Consider the following 20,186-nt stretch of genomic DNA (forward strand, 5'->3'; position numbering starts at 1 on the left):
TCAGCTTAAAGTTGCTTTAAAATTTAAGGATCCTACTTATCAAGTATTAACTTTTGGAAGATAAAGCTGTGGGCTTTCTAACTGTTGAAAATTTATTGTAGTTGTTTTGTTTTTTAAAAAGCATGGTGCTTTAAGTTTTAAGGTTCTTACTTATAAAGTATTACATTCTTTAAAGATAAAGCTGTGGGCCTTTTGGCTGTTAAAATTTATCATAGGTGTATTGTTCCTAAAATGATGGGCCTTCAGCCGCTATAAAATTCTGGATTCTTACTTATCAAGTCTTACATCAATTTGGCTTAAATACTATTTAGTGTTAAAAGCTTTGGGCCTTCTGCCTTGAAAAATTGATTGCCCCCCTTTTTTTTAACAATGGCCTTCAACCATTTTGGAGTAAGATTTCTTATTGGTCATAAAACTTGGGCCTTCTGCCTATTGAAAGGTTATAAATTTATCAGTCTTCAGCCACTTTTAAAAAACTCAATCTGACTGACTAGTTAAGTCTTACATTGCTTGGCCTTAAATACTGTTTAAGGTTTAAGCCTAGAGCCATCTGTCTAAAAAAATTGCCAGTTGTATTTAAGTCATGAGCCTTCAACCGTTTTAGAATTAAAGACTTTTCTGTCGATAGTCAAGCTTAGAAGTTGTGCTGTAATGTTTGGACAACTAAATATAAAGTGTTATGTTTGGAGTGTAACTGACAGCCACTCATTCTGGCCCCCTTCCACAATTCCTACTACTTGTCCTGTCCTGCGGGTTTATCAGGGCGTCTCACCCTATATCACTGTAACAACTGAACCACATCCTTTGTCAGGGCTTTGATGACATATCATCCTGACCAAAAATGAGGAACATCTTATCCCTTACTAAAGTGGTGTTCCATCGCTCACCCAACCTACACAACATCCTAGTCCATCCCTATGCCAATCCCAATGCCAAACCCTTGCCACAGGGATCGTATCCCCTGGGGTGGACCACGGTGCAATACCTAACAAACCCACCCACCCAACACTGCCTAGTCCAGTCCTGTCACAGGGTTATCCTATCACATCAGAGGACGGGCCTCCTGTGAAAGCAACTGTGTTGTACACCAACCCTGCTGCAAACTGTGCACAGCTTTTTATGTTGGTATGACAACCAACCAACTGTCCACCAATATGAATTGCCACTGACAAACTGAAACAAATTTGACCACGTGGTGGCACAACAGGCATCTGATTAGGACATGCTAAACTGCAATTGCTACTTCACAACCCAGACCATCTGAATCCTCCCATCCACCACTAGATTCTCTGTACTTCACAGATGGGAGTTATCATTTCAACACATCTTTCACTCCCATCATCACCGTGGCCTCAATCTCTGGTAACCAACTGTCCCCACACTCACCATCCAACATTTCCCCTGTCCTGCCACATCTTCCCTGTTCAACTCCCCATATCACCTTCAGCACGCACTGCTCACCTCTGGCTCTGACAACTCTGTGTCACATGCCTAGCCCACGTATCTGACACAGCAACCTCCTGCATCCCTAGCCAGCAAACCAGCTGTCTCCCTTCAAGCCTTTAGCCACCCATCCCCAATCCCTCTCCCTGCCTCCCACCTCTCTCTCCTCTACCCATCCCATTCAACACTAACCCCACTACAACCTATCCTATTCCACCTGTTGAAATGCACCACTGGCACTGCCCAGCATCATGTAGTCTAATAGTGTGTGTGTGTGTGTGTGTGTGTGTGTGTGTGTCTGAGCACTATGGGACTTAACTGTTGTGGTCATCAGTCCCCTAGAACTTAGAACTACTTAAACCTAACTAACCTAAGGACATCACACACATCCATACCCGAGGCAGGATTCGAACCTGCGACCTTAGCGGTCGTGTTGTTCCAGACTGTAGCACCTAGAACCGCTCGGCCACTCTGGCCAGCTGTGAACCGCTCGGCCACTCTGGCCGGCTGTGTGTGTGTGTGTGTGTGTGTGTGTGTGTGTGTGTGTGTGTGTGTCCAAAAGTTAGCAAGTTTTCTTCTCTTTTGTGTGTCCCTTTCAAAGACTCAATTTTCAGCTTTTCTCCTTAAATGTGAAAGAAACTTACATTCTACCAGAATTTTCATACAACATTTGTCCCACAGATATCAGTTAGAAATCAGTATTAAAAACCATCAACATTTCCTCAGTTTTAGAAAAAGAAGTTTTAGGTCTAATCTTGCACTTGTATTCAACTGTTAAATGTTCCCAAATATTCAGGCAATAAATAATAATTGACTGAAGACAGGATGGAAAGTGTTCAACATATGTGAGTCAAATGAGATTGATTTACTGTGTACTGCATAAGCTGAAATTTTTATGCCATTTTTCTTTCAAAACACAGGCGATCAAATAATAACAGTCTTCATGTTATATTAAATAATAATTTTGACAAACAGGAAAAACCAACTTTGAACCCTAGTTAGCCTGCATGAATAAGGACATCATCCAGAAGCTCAGCAATGTATCCATCTACATCTATGTGATTATTCTGCTAGTCACAATAAAGTGCCTGCCAGAGGGTTCAATGATCCACCTTCGAGCTGGCTGTCTACCGTTCCACTCTCGAACGGCACACGGGAAAAACGACCACTTATATTTTTTTTTTTTTTGTGAGCCCTGATTTCTCTTATTTTATCATGATCATTTCTCCCTATGTAGGTGGGTGCCAACAGAATGTTTTCATAATAGGAGGTGAAAACTGGTGATTGAAATTTCATGATAAGATCCCGTCGCAATGAAAAACATCTTTGTTTAAAAGATTGCCACTCAAATTCATGTATCATGTCTGTGGCACTATCTCCTGTATTTCTTGATAACACAAAACTACTGCCCTTCTCTGTACTCTTCCGATGTCATCTGTCAGTCTAACCTGCTGCGGATCCCACACCCCACAGCAATACTCCAGAATAAGGAGGACAAGCACAGTGTAAGCAGTCTTTTTAGTAGACCTGCAGTAGAACCGCAGTCTTTGGTTTGCTCTACCCACAACATTATCTATGTGATCGTTCCAATTTAGGTTATTTGTAATTGTAATCCCTAAGTATTTAGTTGAATTTACAGCTTTCAGATTTATCGTGTAATCGAAATTTGGTGGATTGCTTTTAATACTCATGTGAATAACTTCACACTTTCCTTTATTCAGGGTTAGTTGCCACTTTTCCTCACTATACAGATGTCATATCTAAATCATTTTGCAATTTGTTTTGGTCATCTGATGACTTTACAAGATGGTAAATGACAGCATCATCTGCAAACAATCTAAGATGGCTACTCAGATTGTCTCCTATTTCCTCAATGTAAATCAGGAACAAAATGGTTAGAAGGCACTTGTGAGGAACGGTGTTGAAAGCCTTCTGGAAATCTAAAAATATGGAATCAATTTGACATCCCCCGTCGATAGCACTCATTACTTCATAAGTATAAAGAGCTAGTTGTGTTTTGTAAGAACGATATTTTCTGAATCTGTGCTGACTATGTGTCAATAAATCGTTTTCTTGGAGGTACTTCATAATGTTCGAATACAGTATATGTTCCAAAAGCCTACTGCAAATCTACATTAGTGATATGGGCCTCTAATTCAGCAGATTACTCCTACATCCCTTTTTGGGTATTGGCGTGACTTGAGCAATTTTCCAGTCTTTAGGTACGGATCTCTCTGTGAGCTAGCAGTTACATATAATTGCTAAATATGGAGCTATTGTATCAGTATACTCTGAGAGGAACCTGACTGGTATACAATCTGGACTGGAGGTCTTGGCTTTATTAGGTGATTTAAGCTGCTTTGTTACACCAGGGATATCTACTTCTATGTTTCTCATCTTGACAGTTGTTTGTGATTGGAATTCAGGAATATTTACTTTATCTTCTTTGGTAGAGGAGTTTCAGAAAACTGTGTTTAATAACTCTGCTTTAGAGACAATGCCATCAGTGATTTCAACATTGTTTATCGCGCAGTGAAGGTATTGATTGAGTCTCTTTGGGTTTTCTGCCAGATTTCAAGACAGAATTTCGCTGTGGAAAATATTAAAAGCATCTTGAATTAAAGTACACACTATATTTTGAACTTCTGCAAAACTTTGGCAGTCTTGGGGATCTTGTGTGTTTTTAAATTTAGCATGCTTTTTCCACTGCTTCTGCAACAGTGATCTGACCCGTTTTGTGCACCATGGGGGATCAGTACCATCACTTATTAATTTATGTGGTATATATGTCTCAACTGCCGTCGATACTATCTCTTTGAAGTCATTCCACAACTTTTCTATGCTTACATGATCAGATTTGAAGGAGTGAAAACTGTCTCTTAAAAAGGTGTTAAGAGCATTTTTATCAACCTTTTTAAATAGATATACTTTGCATTTCTTTTTGATGGTTGTAAGTGTTATGGTATTCAGCCTAGCAGCAGCTGCCTTGTGATCGCTAATCCTTGTATTTGTCACAATACTCACTATTTGTCCAGGATTATTTGTTGCTAAAAGGTCAACTAGGCTTTCGCAATCATTTATGCTTCGAGTGGGCTCATGAATTAATTGTTCAAAATAATTTTCTGTTAAAGCATTCAGTACAATTTTGGGTAACATTTTATGCCTGCCGCCGGCTTTAAACGTATAATTTTTCCAGCATATTGAGCGTAGATTGAAGTCACCACCGACTATAATTGTATGAGTGGGGTACCTTTTTGAAATGAGACTCAAGTTTTCTTTGAACTGTTCAGCAACTGTATCTTCTTAGTCGGTGGGTCAGTAAAACGATTCAATTAATAGTTTAGTCTGATTTCATACAAAGGGCTGAAATAGCAATCAGTAACTGAAAGTAAGACAGAATAGAAAATTACAGACAGTCCAGCAGAAACAAAAAGAAATGCGGAGGGAGGTAGGGGAGGGGGGAGGGGGGAGGGGGGAGGAGGGAGGAGGGGGGAGGAGGGAGGGAGGGAGGGAGGGGGGAGAGAGAGAGAGAGAGAGAGAGAGAGAGAGATACTCAAAGTAAGGAGCAGCTGTATTAAGCTTTCTCTACTTAATTTCCCTCTTCTGTACCTCTGATTGATGTCTTCGATGGGTTGGAGATTTGAAGGTTACGGCCGACATCAAGTTAGGTTTTTCAAATGCATCAAGAGCCACATCATACAGCATCCGAAGAACTAAACATGCGTATGACAGCTGTACTGGAATGTGATCTGGAATGCTTAAAAAGGAACACAAGTGGAATTAAGCAAAAGAATAGCAATTTTGTTATACAATGAGAAAACTGCACTCATATCTACTGCTTATGCAAATAATCTGTGACAACTCTACTACTGCTTATGGAAACAATCTGTGACACAACTCTATCATGGATTCTAATTATTACCTTGGTTCGAGAACATTCCCTGTAAATAAATTATGGAATGTATTTTCCTCTTTCGAAAGCAGTGTGTCGTCACACTCTTCTAATTGTTGCTGACTAGAAAAACAGCCCAAGAGCCTCAGAGTGTCACAGAGACTTGTTAAGCATATCTGGAAAGAAAGAGGGACATTTATCATAATTTTAACAGTCTTTAATACACAGTGATACACGCTAAAACAGCAAAGAATATGTAAGTTCTGCTGTGGTGTCATCTTAAGAGCATCACTGTCAATGTTAAAGAATAAATGTCTTTAAAAAGCTTGGGATTTTTGTCTTATACAGGAGCAATGATTAAAGATTCAGAAATTATATTCACTGTTGAATGGACAACAAAAATGTTTATGTAATCGTACACATAGTTTCTTTAATGACACTGATGTAGGGTAACCATTAAACCTAATTTCCTTCCTTAATTTCCTTGTATTGAAATTTAATTTTGTTTCCAGAACAAACTTTAAAAAATCTCACTGAATGTGGTTCTGAATCTTGTTTCATATTTTCACCAGCTCATTAATTTGTGAAAGGAAAAGCAACTATGGCACATCCGGTAACAAATAAAGAGCGTGTCCACAATGAGTTCTAAAAATAACAACAACAGGATAGAGCACGGGATCTGTTGTTTATCAAATAATCAGAGGATGATTTAAAAGAAAAAGAAGAAAAAAAGCATTTAAAAAAATGCAGTTGCTGCAGACAGTGCCCAATGGTATCCACAAGAAGCTCTCAAGCGATAAAAATAGACTATTTTGTAGCATTCCTCAACAGTGTAAAATGTTCTCTTTCAACTGTTACTGTGCCTCAGTTGTGTCCTAGACTTGACCCAGCAATACTGTGGCTATTTTATTATTGTGGATGGAATGTAATAGTCAAGATCCATAGAGAAGTAAATGTTTTCATATACTTGAGGCAGCCAATAATGATTCCTACACTGACAACACATTTTAAGAACCAATACACTTTTTACATTAAAAGCACTTGATTACTGTAAATGACTTCCTAGTGGAATAATTTTCCAGCTCCTCTGAGTCATGTGCACTGATTGAGCTGCCATGATGGCCAAGACAACAAGCTCATGTTTTGGATGAGTGAGGTTAAATCTCCCCCTTGCCCTACCACATTTAAATTTTCCATGGTTTCCCTAAATTGTTTAATGTAATATCTGGTATGTTTCCTTTAAAAAGGGCACACCCAATTATCTTCCCTATCATTTCCCAGTATGAGCTTATGCTTTGTCCCTATTGACCCCATCATCAACAGAACACTGAACCCTAATTTCCCTTGAGAATCTTTGAGTCATATACCCCACATGAAAATAATCATGCTCACCAATGCTAGTATTAATTTTCCAAATATCAAGCCACCTTGTCTCTCAAAACTCTGTTCTTAGCACAGTATGGACTATGCTTCTCAGCATCGTTAGTTTATTTGAAGTGGTAGTAGATATAAGGTAATATTTCTCATACAGAATAAAAGTTAATTCCATCCTAATTTTTAATTAAAAAATCGCAGAAGTATCAAGTTTACTGTGTCTACCAAATTTAATTTAAAATGGATAGATTATTATGTAGGAACAATATGGTGTAGGTCAATTACATACAAAGCAAAACATGAATTTCTATCTGTCTGAATCTGCTTACTGTATTCATTCTTTGGTCTCACTTTATGATTTTTATCCCCAACACTTCCCTCCAATGTTCAACTGGTAATCCCTTGATGTCTCAGAATGATCCTATCAACCAGGAACTCCGTTTGGTCAAGTTTTGCCACAAATTTCTTGTCTCCCCAGTTCTACTCAGTACTTCCTCATTAGTTATGTGGTCTACCCATCTAATCTTCAGCATTCTTTTGTAGCAACACATTTCAAAAGTTTCTATTCTTTTTCTGTCTAAACTGTTCATTGTTCATGTTTCACTTCCATACATGGCTACACTTCAGACCCATACCTTCAGAAAAGACTTCCTAACACTTAATTATTTATTCAGTATTAGTAAATTTCTTCCTTCAGAAATGCTTTTCTTGCCATTGCCAGTCTACATTTTATATTCCCTCTACCTTGGTCATCATCAGTCATTTTCCTTCCCAGATATCAAAACTCATTTAATGCTTTAAGTGTCATGTTTCCTAATCTGATTCTGTTAGCATCACCTGATTTAATTCACATGATTTAATTCAGCTGCATTCCATTATCCTTGTTTTGCTTTTCCACCTGAGCTTTTCATATTGTCTTTCCCCCAAACGCCTCTGTAATTTATCTTTCCCCTAGAGAAATGCGCTTCTAAATCCTTACATTTGCGCTATAGCCATTCCAGCTTAGCAGTGTTGCACTTCCTACCAATCTCATTTTTTAAATGTTTGTATTCCCTTTTGCCTGCTTCATTTGCTGCATTTTTAAATTTTCTCCTTTCATCAAATAAATTCAATATCTCTTGTGTTATCCAAGGATTTCTACACCGTGTCTTTTTACCTACTTGATCCTCTTCTGCCTTCACCGTTTCATCTCTGAAAGCTACCCATTTGTCTTCTACTGTATTCATTTCCCCTGTTCGAATCAACTGTTGCCTAATGCTTTCTCTGAAGTTCACAACAACCTCTGTTTCTTTCAACTTACCCAGGTCCCATCTCCTTAAATTCCTATCTCTTTTCAGTTTCAGTTCCAATCTGCAGTTCATAACCAATAGCATGCAATTAGAGTTCACCTGCCCCTGGAAATGTCTTATAATTTAAAATCTGGTATCTAAATTTCTGTCTAATCATTATACAGACAATCTGAAACCTTCTGGTGTCTACCAGTCTCTTCCACATATTTTATTATTCTTGAACCAATTGTTAGTGATGATTAAATTCTGCTCTGTGCAAAATTCTACCAGGCAGCTTCCTCTTTCATTCCTTTCCCCCATTCCATATTCACCTATTTTTCCTTCTCTTCCTTTTCCCACTATTGAGTCCCAATCCTCCATTACAAATTTTCATCTCCTTTAACTATCTGAATAATTTCTTTCATCTCATCATAAATTTCCTCAATTGCTTCATCACCTGAGGAGCAAGTTGGCATATAAACTTGTACTACTGTGGTAGGCATGGGCTTCGTTGTCTATCTTGGCTATGATACTGTGCTCACTATGCTCTTCATAGTAGCTTACCTGCATTCCTATTTTCTTATTCATTATTAAATCCACTCCTGCATTACTCCTATATGACTTGGTATTTATAACCATGTATTCACATGATCAGAAGTTCTGTTGCTCCTACCACCAAACTCCATTAAATCTAACTTCCACCATCCCTTTCCCTTTTCAGATTTTCTAACCTACCTGCCCAATTAAGGGATCTAACATTCTACACTCCAATCCGCAGAATGCCAGTTTTGTTTCTCCTTACAACGATATTCTCCTGAGTAGTCTCTCCCTATAGGTCAGAATGGGGGACTATTTTACCTCTGGAATATTTTACCTAAGAGGATGCAGTAAAGCTGCATGTCCCCGGGAAAAATTAAGGCTGCAGTTTCTCCTTGCTTTCAGCATACAGCAAGCACAGCAAGGCCGTTTTGGTTCTGATCTGGCCAGATCAGTCAATCATCCCCTGAAACTACTGAAAAGGTTGCTGCCCCTCTTCAGGAACTACACATTTGTCTGGCCTCAAAATAGATACCACTCCACTGTGTTTGTACCTACGCTATGATTCGGCAAGCCACCTCATCGACAGCAAGGTCCGGATTCATGAAGGGGATACATACCAATGTCACAGTGATGAAAATGATTAATAACAACAAAGGAATTTGGGAGTGGGTCTGTTATAGATACAAAATAATGCTGTAACATTAATACAAGAAAGAGGACAATTTTTAGTGTGTTAAAATATCATATGGACAGACATAAAACAACTACTAAACATTTGCCTGAAAAATTACATACCTCATTATGGAAAAATTTTGCATTTGCAGGTTCGAAGCGCATGGCAACAGTAACTGTATTAAAGACCATGTGCAATAAATGCAGCACCTGGGTGTACGGTATACTCTCCCAGGGTTGAGATGGCTGTCCAGACAGGCAGCCCTCCATAGATACCAAAACACTCATTACATACACGAAGCCACCAACTTTGCGAAATACCGTACGGCATCGATGGCTTTCACGCAGGCAAATCAGCAATGACTATAAAAAAGAATACAACATCAAATTAATTTTGTTAGTAAGAAGTTTTGCACAGTTCAAACACTTCTGCAACTTGGTAATAAATGGTAATAACTTGAAGTACTACTATACATGCGCAAATAATCTGCACATATTTTTTCCTGAATGTATGGACGAAAAATTGGGGTGCATGGATTAATTGTAATAAGGTTAGTACTGTTCTGCCATCAACAATACACCCTGTTATCCTATAGTGTTGTTGGAGCCTCAGACTGTGAAGTGTCAATAATATGTTAGAAGTGAATTATTAAGCTTGTGCTAACTTGTTAATTAGGGCTACAAGTTCTTGTTATTACTCATACACAGCTAAAGACAGACTTAAAATTATTGAAGAAACAGAGAACACTGGAATCTGCAACAGGAAGAAAGTACGATGTGAGTGAGGGTTGTATTCATGACTGACAAAGAAACAAAATGTGGCTTCAAGAAACAAACAGTAATCATTGGGCATTTCGTTGTCAAAAAGTGAAGCACCTGGACCTCGAAAAAAGGCTTTTTGAATATGTAGACGGCAATTGACAATATGGATGCAAGGTGGCTAATGAGATGAGCCAACTCACAGCATTGCTTTAGCCAGAGAACTAGACATCACCAGTTTCAAAAGCTAGCTGGGGCTGGAAACCAACAGTTTTAAATTGAAATGGATTATGCTTCTGGAAGAACACTACCTTCTCTCAAAAGCATCCAGGCATTACAAGGTAAAAGTAGTGAAGTTTCATCACAATGTGATAAATTTGTGCAGTGGACATTCCTATACACAGGGTGAGTGAGGAGGAAAAGTACATGCTTTAAGGGGCGATACTCATGGCGATTCTTAACAAAAAAAACTCCTAATAAACATATGCCTTTTCTTAAATATTTCTGGGTAAACCAATGAAAACAACTAGGAACGGGAAAGATGTAGCATCGTCCTTATAACCTTGTCAGTATGCAGGATGGATGGAGAGGTTTGTATGGGCACACGACAGCAAGGTCTTCAAGTGCCTGCTCAAAACCAGATTGAGATGGGTGTCAAGAAAATACCCAGAACAGGAAGATAAAACAGATTGTAAAACACAGGTAACAAAGGTTAGAAAACTATGTGCACACCCACACCAAAGCATTGGACGAAGCATGGCGTCAGCAGTAAAACGTGGACTACACAGGAAGAAAGCGAAAACAATGGAAGTGGCTAGCTGCCCGCAAGGAAAAAAAGGGAGGAGCCAGCCACTCTGCAAGCCTAAATGTTTAGGTCAGAGTCCAGACACATTGTAAAACTGTAAAACGCTAGATACATTTGTCTCATCATCAGCTAAAATAGAGGGCAGATCCCCACCAATTTTTTTCCGCTGCCCTTGCATCACAGTATAACATGCATTCCATTAAAATGTGGCAGATAGAGATCTGCACACCACAAGCATCACAAAATGGAGGATCCTCCTGCCGTAATAGAAAGCTATATGTGAGAGGACAGTGTCTGATCTGAAGATGTGAAAGGGTCACCACATCCCGCCTGAGCAACTAGCAGGAGGAATACCACTGCCGAATTGCTGGTTTCACCAACCATAGCTTATTGGCAGTCACCTCCAGCCATTCTTCCTCCCACAACTGCATGCACTTCCTGTGGAGTGCAGAAATGACAGACTGCAAGGCAACAGGATACTGTGCTACATCCTGCTCTCTCCAACCCTCCTCGGCAGCTCGATCGGCCTGTTCATTGCTCCATATTCCGACATGACCTGGCACCCAGCAGAATGACACCTGCTTACCCTGCTGGTGGAGCAAGTACAGTTGGTCATATATCAGCTTGACCAACTCCGCAACTGGGTACAGATTCTGCAATGATTGTACGGCACTAAGGGAATTGGAGCAGATGAGAAACCGATTGCCTCGAATATGATTCAGCTGCTCCAATGCCTGCAGGATCGCGTGGAGCTCCGCTGCGAAAATGGTATATTCATCAGGCAAGTGAATCCTGGTGACATGATCAGGGAACACAACAGAAAAGCCATGGAAATCCCCTTGTTTGGAGCCATCAGAGAAAACTAAGGTAAAACCATGATGCACATGTAAAACTAAAGCCTGGGTCTCTAGAGGAGCCATGGTGGAAATCTGCTCCAACCTCAACATAAAACATTAAGACCAGCCATATCCATTGCAGAAAAGGAATCCTGTGCGCGAATGCCATAGGGCCTCATTGCTTGTTGCCAGTTATGAAAAATCCGTGCCAGAGGAAGCTGGGCAACGGTATGGTATGCAGGTGTATATGGTGTGGACATAGTTTTATATGCCTGCTGCATCGTAAGTAGCCATCACTGCATATGAAGTGGCGGTTCACCAGCCTCTGCAGAGAGGCTTGGTATGGAGCTTTTTCTGAATGCCCCAGTGGCCAACCTAATCCCTTCTGGTGCACAACGTCCAACATCTTTAAATAAGAAGGTCTTGCAGACCCATACACCAAGCACCCATAATCAAGCCGAGATCGCACAAAAGCCCTGTAAAACTGGAGCAGACAAGTCCTGTCTGCTCCCCATGTACTGTGGCTACGACATTTTAAAATACTTAAAGCCTTAAGTGACCATTGTTTCAGGTCTCTAAGATGAGGTAACCACATGAGCTTCAAGTCAAAAACGAGCCCCACAAACCCCACTGTGTTTTTAAAAGTAAGGACAATGTCCCTCATTCTAAAATTCAGGAAATGTTAAAATCGAACAAGAACGGTGAAAAAGAACAGACAAGGACTTCCCGGTGGAAAACTTAAAATCACTCTTCTGCGCCCATTGATCCAAACATCTAAAGGTAAGTTGAAACTGACACGTTGTCATTGCGAGGTTTGAAGAAGAGGAAAAAACAAGGAAATCATCCACAAACAAGGAACACTGGACAGGACTTTTCACTATGGATGTAATGCTATTAATAGCTTTGGCAAAGACAGTCACACTTAAAACGCTACCTTGAGGGGCACCATTCTCTTGCTCAAAGCGATCAGGCAGGACGTCACTGACTTGGTATCTAAAATATCGTGGCGAGAGGAAGGACTGAATAAAAATGGAAAGACAACCACGATAAACCACATTCGTGGAGCTGCTTTATGATGAGACGCCTCCAAGTAGTACCATAGGCCTACTTGATGTCAAAAAATACACCTAGAAGGTGATGACAGCATAGGAAAGCTTGTTGTATAGCTGCCTCCAGGAGGGCAAGGTTATCAAAGGTGGAATGAAACCTCCTGAACCCACACTGAAAGCGACTAAGGAGTTGCCACGATTCTAAGATCCAGACAAAGTGGTGGTTGACCATCCGCTCCAAGGTCTTTCCCATGCAACTAGTGAGTGCAACACTACAGTACCTACTTGCGCATGCGCGGTCTTTCCCAGGTTTCAAAAGAGGAATTAAAACTGCCTCACGCCACGAGCCAAGAAAGTGACCTGATGCCCAAATGGCATTAACAAGTGCGAGAAAGATACCTCTGTCGCGCCTTGTGAGGTGCCGTAGCATACTGTAATGGATCCTGTCGTGACCAGGGGATGTGTCACGAGCCACAGACAATGCACAATCCAGCTCCCACATGGAGACTGAACAGTTGCAAATTTCATTAGAGGTGGACTGGAAGTTCAAACTACACCTCTCAGCAACCGCTCTATGGTGATGGAAACCCAGATCCTGACTGGCTGTTGTGGTAACAGTGGAAAAATATGCTGCTATAGTCTGGGCAATGTCTCGTGGATCCATGTGGAGAGTGCTGCTATTCATTACAGCAGCCATGGGCCACCTCCCTCCTCTCCCACAAATTATCCTGATTGTTTCCCACACAATGGAACTTTTGGTGGAACAATGAATGGTATTCAGGAACTGTTGCCATGACCTCTTCTTCCTCTCTCAAATAATTTGGCGACATTTTGCCCTCGCCACTTGAAAGGCTGCAAGATTCTCAGCAGTTGGCTGACATTGGAACCTACGCAGAGCTGCACACCTGGTCCTGATTGCAGAGCAGCATTCTGCACTCCACCAAGGGGCAGGTTACCTCTTCTGGTGGCTCATGGACTGTGGAATGGATGCTGCAATCACGTGGTGGACCATTTTGGTAATATGATCCACCCACACCTTGACATTCGCACAGTGTTCGAACTAGGTCAACTGGCTATAAGTGTCCAGTCAGCTCTACTGAGAACTCATCATGGGGCTTTCATTTTGGGGCCTACACCATCTGGAAGGTGAATCCAGATCAGGAAGTGATCACATCCACGCAAGTCACTGGCCACTTCCAATTGAGCACTGTGGGCAAGAGCTGGAGAGCAAAGCGAGAGATCAATGGCAGAGAACAACCCAGTCCCTGTGCAGAAGTGAATGCTCTGTCTCACATTTAGCAAGTATGCACAGGATGACAGGAGGAGCCTCTCAATTGCTCTACCCCTGGGACAGGTAATTGTCGAGCCCCAAAGCACATAGTGGGCAATAAAATCACCACAGATGATGAATGGCTGGGGGAGCTCTGTAATAAGGGCAATGAGGGCCCTTCATCAAGGGCATCATGTGAGGGAAGTAAAGGGAACATATAGTCAATGGATGATGCACATGCACAGACGCAGCAATGGCTTGTAAAGTTTTCATAAGTGAGAGAGGCGAGGAGTGGCAGTCCATCCTGATGAAAAGATCTACACCGCCTCCAGTTCTCTCTCCACACAGGTCATCCCTTTTACGGAGTGTATAACCTTGGAGCGCAGGGGAGTATGAGGGATGTAAATAAGTCTCCTGGAGACACATACACAGTGGACTACCCTGTGAGAGTAGACGAAGTTCCACCACATGTGTCCTGAACCCCCGCCAGTTCCACTGAAGTATGGGAGCCATGTATGATGCGGGTAGCACCTTCATCCTATCTTTCTGACAGGGTGGGCATACTGCAGCAGGTGGAGGGGCAGTCACGGGGCAAGGTGATTGCCCCACACATACATCATACTCCATCAGCTCTGGGGAAGAGTCAGGGGTCAGGGAAAGGACATGTAAAATGACATCGACATGGTCAGACGGTTTACCACATGATCTGACCTGCTGTGCCTGCTTTATAGGAGCTTTTAGCAGTTTGTTGGGCTTTGGTGGAGCTGGCGTGGGAGTGGTAATGGCCGTACTGGGCTTCTGAACAGCCTCAGCTGTTGGAGGCGCCAGGGGCTGGCCCAAGTTGGCCACTGTACCCTTTTCTGCTGTTTGAGCAGAGGCCACAGCCTCTGAAACATTTGCTGCCTTGCAGGTGTACTGACATCTGCAGGTGTTAGTGCCAACATTCACCACCTCCATCTTCATAGAGGCATCCACTTTTGGAGTAGGCTTCTGAACCATTGCCGCAAAAGATGTAGCAAATGTGGGAGGCTTCATCGACTTGCTGATGCTTTTGGCCTCACCACAGGGGATATGCTTGGTTGTTTTTATTTACTGGACTTTGCATTCCTCTAAAAAGATTTGGCAGTCCCTACCCCAAATGGGGTGGGTTCCAGAGCAACCGATACATTTGGCTGGAGACGAGCAACCAACTTCTTCATGAGTGGCCTTACCACAATTGCCACAAGTCACTTCATCTTTACATCCTCAGGTGGTATGCCCAAAATGCTGGCATTTAAAACAGCACATTGGGGTCGGGAAATAAGGCTTCACAATAAGGCGAAGAAAGCCAGTCAACTATACCTTCCGGAGCCCACTCACGTTGCCGTTCCTCCTTGGGAATGTCTACTATATCCTGGAATGTCAAAGCACCTTTGGTATAATTCAAGGTGCTGTGCAGTTCACAGTCTATGGCATATTTCCCAAGGCATTTAGCAGTGTGGAGGTTAGTTGCCTGCTAGGAATTGGAAGTTTCCACTAGCAAAGTCCCATTGCACAAGCACTGCACCAATTTTAAGGAGCCACAGATTCCCTCCAAACCCTTTTGTATATAGAAGGGTGAAACCTTCTCGAAACACTACCCTCCTCCTGTTTCACTATGAGAAACACATTCCGAGGAACAGAATGTATTCTGTTACTGAAGACTGGACTTGTCAAAGAAGCCCCAGAGTCAGGGGGACTGACTACACGAGTCCGCTTGATAGACTGGGTGTTAGAACCTTCCAGCGGCCCACCCTTCCCACTGGGAGGAGAAAAAGAAGATTTCATAGGATACATTTCGGTCCCACAAGCAGCTAGAGTAGTAAGAGTCCACTCAGACAAAGCCCCACGTGCCTGAGTAAGCCCTATACAACTGAGGTGCGGCAAGTTCCCCAGAGTTTGCCCGCTAATGACTGTTCCACCTCAACAGCCATGCATCTCATCAGCACGCAGCACACCTCACGATTGAAGTTTTTCTTATAGAAGTTTATTACATCCTCGCAATCCGGGCAGTCAAGCCAAGATCCCTATTCGCTGAGACACACAACATTCCACCGCCGCACTGCACGGTGGTCACTGAAGCATGCCCAGAGTTTACGGTGACGGGGGACTGGCGGCGCTTACCAGCTCTAGAAAACTTGGTATTCCACAAACATGAATGATACGCAGAGTACACGAGCATGGTCTGTATCCCTTTCACCGGCAGAGTGTACAACATCTGCATGAAGAAGATACTGTCGCCCGGCAAGAATTCTGTCAATGTATCATTGCCAATGAGCAATTAATTCCACATATTGTGTTCACTGACAAGTCAACATTTATCTGCAACAGAATCAACACCATGTGCATCTCTCATGTATGGGCAAATGCGCATGCTACTGTCAAAACGAATTTTCAATGACATTTCTCAGTCAACGTGTGGTGCGGTCTTATTGATGACCAACTCATCAGCCCAGTTATTTTAGACAACTGTCTCACTGGGAAACGGTATCTTGAGTTTCTTCAAAATATGTTACCAAAATATGTGGAGGATATTCCGTTGGCAACATGAGCTCGTATGTACTTTCAGCATGATGGAGCTCCTACACATTCCATACGGCCAGTGACACAGTAGCTCAACACAGCATATCCTGGTAGTTGGATCAGTCGCTGTGGAGTCACTGCTTGGCCACCGAGGTCACGCAATCTTACCCCATTGGAATACTGTTTTTGAGGGTGGTTGAAGAGCGATGTCTACAAGCGCAGAGTGGACACAAGAGAGGAACTTCTTGCTTGTATTTTACATGCTTGTGCCCATGTAAAGGAATGCAAAACTGAGCTCTGATCGGCGACACACCTGTCTACAAGAGCAGTAACATGCATTGAAGTGGACAGTGGACTGTTCGAACATCTTATGCGAGGAAACATACACAATTAAACAAACCATAACATAACAGTTCTTAATCTACCATCACCTGCACCTTTCCCATTCCTAGCTGTGTTCATTGGTTTACCTGGAGACATTCAAGAAAAAGGCATATGTTTGTTGGCAGTTTCTTGTTCAGAATCACCAGTAGTATCATCCGTCAAAGCATGCACCTTTCCTCCTGACTCACCCTATATAATCGCATATTGGTAATGTGGATCAAATTCCAGTCTATTTTGAGATGTCACTAGACAACCAAAAACCAGAACAAGGAATCCAGCATCATGATATGAACTGGAGGCAATGAGAAGCAAAATTGTACAGTGAAGATGTGTGTAACTGGCAATGGATGAAAGCTAACGCCTTATGTGATACCTAAAGGGAAAACTATTCTGAAAAAATCAATGAATCCAAAAGGGTGGATGGACAATGACCTCTTGGTTGACTGGGCGACTCACATTTGGCAATGTTGCCCTGGCCATTACTGAATTTACATAACATGTTGGTCTTGGACAATTTCCGCAAACATACAGCTGAGGAAGTGCGAGACAAATTACTAAAAGGGAAAACTGAGTTGGTCATTATCCCTGGAGCCCTAACATCTGTCCTGCAATCACTAGATGTGTGTATAAACTGTCCATTCAAAGCCGTATTTCAACAGTGATATATGCAATGGACAGCCAATGAAAACCACAAGTTCATACCAAGTGGAAAAATCAAGCGGCTGGATTTGTCCCAGATTTGTGAGTGAGTAAAATGAACATGGGCCTCCATTCAGCTACCACTAGTGGAAAAATGTTACAAAAAATGTGTTATCACAATTTTATTGGGCGGATCCGAGAATGGCACTTTATGGAAAGGTGGCGATGACAAAATGATACTTCCACAACTGATGATGGCAAAAAAGGGGTAAATAGAATCATTATGTTAGAACAATTATAGGTAAATAAAAACAAATTAAAGCCAATATCCTCCTGCCCTCCTCCTTAAAATTCGGGTGCGCAGATTATTCGATGGCACAGATTATTCGTGTGTGTATATGGTATGTGTGACTGCCGTAGGCACTTTTAATATCTGGTATTTACTGAATTGCTATGAGGTGGAGAGAGAAAATTTTCTGGTGCAAAAAACTTGATGTTCATGGTTAGCTTTGCAAGATCATAAACTCTGCTGGTGGTAGTGGAGAATGCTTCCAGAGGGCCTACAGTGACAATAATTCACCAGCAAAGGCAACCGGTTTAGACAGCCAATGCATTCCTGCCCCTCATAACATTTCTGTAGAATAGCTTTTTTCTCCTACCAGTACACCATTGAAAAAATTGATAACTGACCTTCAAAATGTGGGCTTTTAGCTGCAGAGCTGATGCTGGTGCAGAATGCATCATACCCAGGAGAGTTCCCATGTCATCATCACCTCCAGCACCAAGCAGAAGTTCACGAACAATTCCTGAAAGATATGTCACAAAATAGTCCAGAATTAGAGAAAATCTTTTGTGTCATATTACATGTTATTGAAAATTAGATTTGGCAGTTACAGAACCTGTCACATATCACAGCTGTATACTGGCTACTGGTTATTTGTTCCGAGAATTGGGATGCGTACAATGTTATGACATTCAATGTGTAAAATCTTTAACATTTTTAAACAGATCAAGGAAGACAGTGAAGTTAAACATCTCACTGACAACATTCTAGATGGAATTTCAGCTGAGAAGGACAGGAAAGGTATTGTGTACGTCCTTGTTGAAGGGTTCATCTTGGCATTTACCCAAAGTGAATTTTGTAAACATATATCTGCATCTTTTTTAGTTAAGGATAACAGGTACCAGAATAATCTTCCTTCTCACTATTCTATTCACAGAAATTATGTGGGAAGCATACGCTGTGGTAGCCTTTTGCACAAGCCCAAATTTCTCTAATTTAACTATCACAGTTGTTACATTGGATGCAAGATGCAACAAATGATATGTTTCTTGTTTCATAATGGAATATGGGCTCTTTGAATTCTGACAGTACAGCATTTTTTGGAGCATCTGCCAATGGTGTTTGTTAATCCATCTTTACAAGGGTCTCAGAACAACAAATTATACTCAAGAATTGGTCACACAAGGATTTTGAGAGAAACTTCTTCATAGGTGATTTAAAATTCTTTAGGAACCTTCCTTTGTATCACAGTTTGGCATCTTACCTCTCAACACACAGATTCATGTTACCAATCTATATTAAATTTCTTCCAATAGAAACCACTGTATACTTGACAGTTGTGACTGACTCTTCAACTATGTAATCAAATGATATAAGGGATTTTCAATTATTTATGCACATTAGATTAAATTTTAGTAATTTTGGGGTTATCTGCAGGTCTTTGCACCAAGTGCAGACTGCAAATCAACATTATCCACAAATGTCATTTATGTAATGGTGTGAACAGAACTGTCACATATCACTTCCTTATGACATGTCATTTGCTGCTTTTGTTTTATACAATGTATCCATATTAACATAAGTTTCCCGGAGAAGTATTTTATCTAGCCACATGCCTGTCTCAATACTCCATATGCATATATTTCAGTTGCTGAACTATGTTGTGAAGCTGTACTGGCGGGTTTCTGGAAATCAAGAAATGTGCCATCACGGAAGGCCCCTTCACCTACAAACTTGTACACTAAATGAGTAAAGAGAGCAAGCTGGCCTTCACACAATCTCTGCTTAGAGAATCTGAGATGGTTGCTCCCAGAATGATACTCTGAATCTCAAAAAGTTGTCACATGCTAGGCATTCGAGTCCTGCATGATATGCAGGAGAGGTGGGAGACAAAGTACTAGAAGAAGTGAAACTGTGAGGGTGGGCCATGATCCATGTTTGGATAGTTCAGTCGACAGAGCGCTTGCCCGTGAAAGGCACAGGTCCCGGTTTGAGTTCTTGTCTGGCACACAGTTTTAATCTCCCATGAAGTTTCAAGAGTTATGGATGTTTATTTGGTGTGTAAGTATTATATTAATCAACCAATACTCACACATGACTGAAAAACGTACAATCAAGCTGGTGGGTTCTGAATTTAACTGCTACTGCAAATGAGGAGGGCTTTCTTGTGAACCAACACAGTTGTCCAGGATGTGTACAACTATCTTTTTGGCTGGCCTCCTTTCAAAATTGCCCTACATATATGCACATGCTCTGCAAATGCTCTCCTTCACTGTTGAAGTTCATTTGACTAAACTCAAATAATACAATCCATCAGTCTCAGGACTGAAGACCACAACAACAATCAGCAAAAGAAAGATACTGCAGTTATGTTCCATTAACACAAATTGTTATTATATACATGACTATTTTTAAATATATGGTTGTCCAT

General features: G+C 41.4%; 1 protein-coding gene across 1 annotated transcript in view; it reads right to left on the bottom strand.

The window, feature by feature from the left end:
* The window catches only part of LOC126281874 (WD repeat and FYVE domain-containing protein 3), a 289,780-nt gene that overhangs the window by 191,811 nt on the left and 77,783 nt on the right, over window positions 1–20,186 (bottom strand). Inside the window, exons 12-15 of the mRNA XM_049981155.1 lie at window positions 18,163–18,278; window positions 9,313–9,552; window positions 5,366–5,511; window positions 5,053–5,200 (exon numbers count right to left, since the gene is read on the bottom strand). Coding sequence (XP_049837112.1) covers window positions 5,053–5,200; window positions 5,366–5,511; window positions 9,313–9,552; window positions 18,163–18,278 — 650 coding nt within the window. The remainder of the gene's footprint in view (window positions 1–5,052; window positions 5,201–5,365; window positions 5,512–9,312; window positions 9,553–18,162; window positions 18,279–20,186) is intronic.

This window comes from Schistocerca gregaria, chromosome 1 (genome assembly GCF_023897955.1).
Source record: "Schistocerca gregaria isolate iqSchGreg1 chromosome 1, iqSchGreg1.2, whole genome shotgun sequence".
Taxonomy (NCBI): domain Eukaryota; kingdom Metazoa; phylum Arthropoda; class Insecta; order Orthoptera; family Acrididae; genus Schistocerca; species Schistocerca gregaria.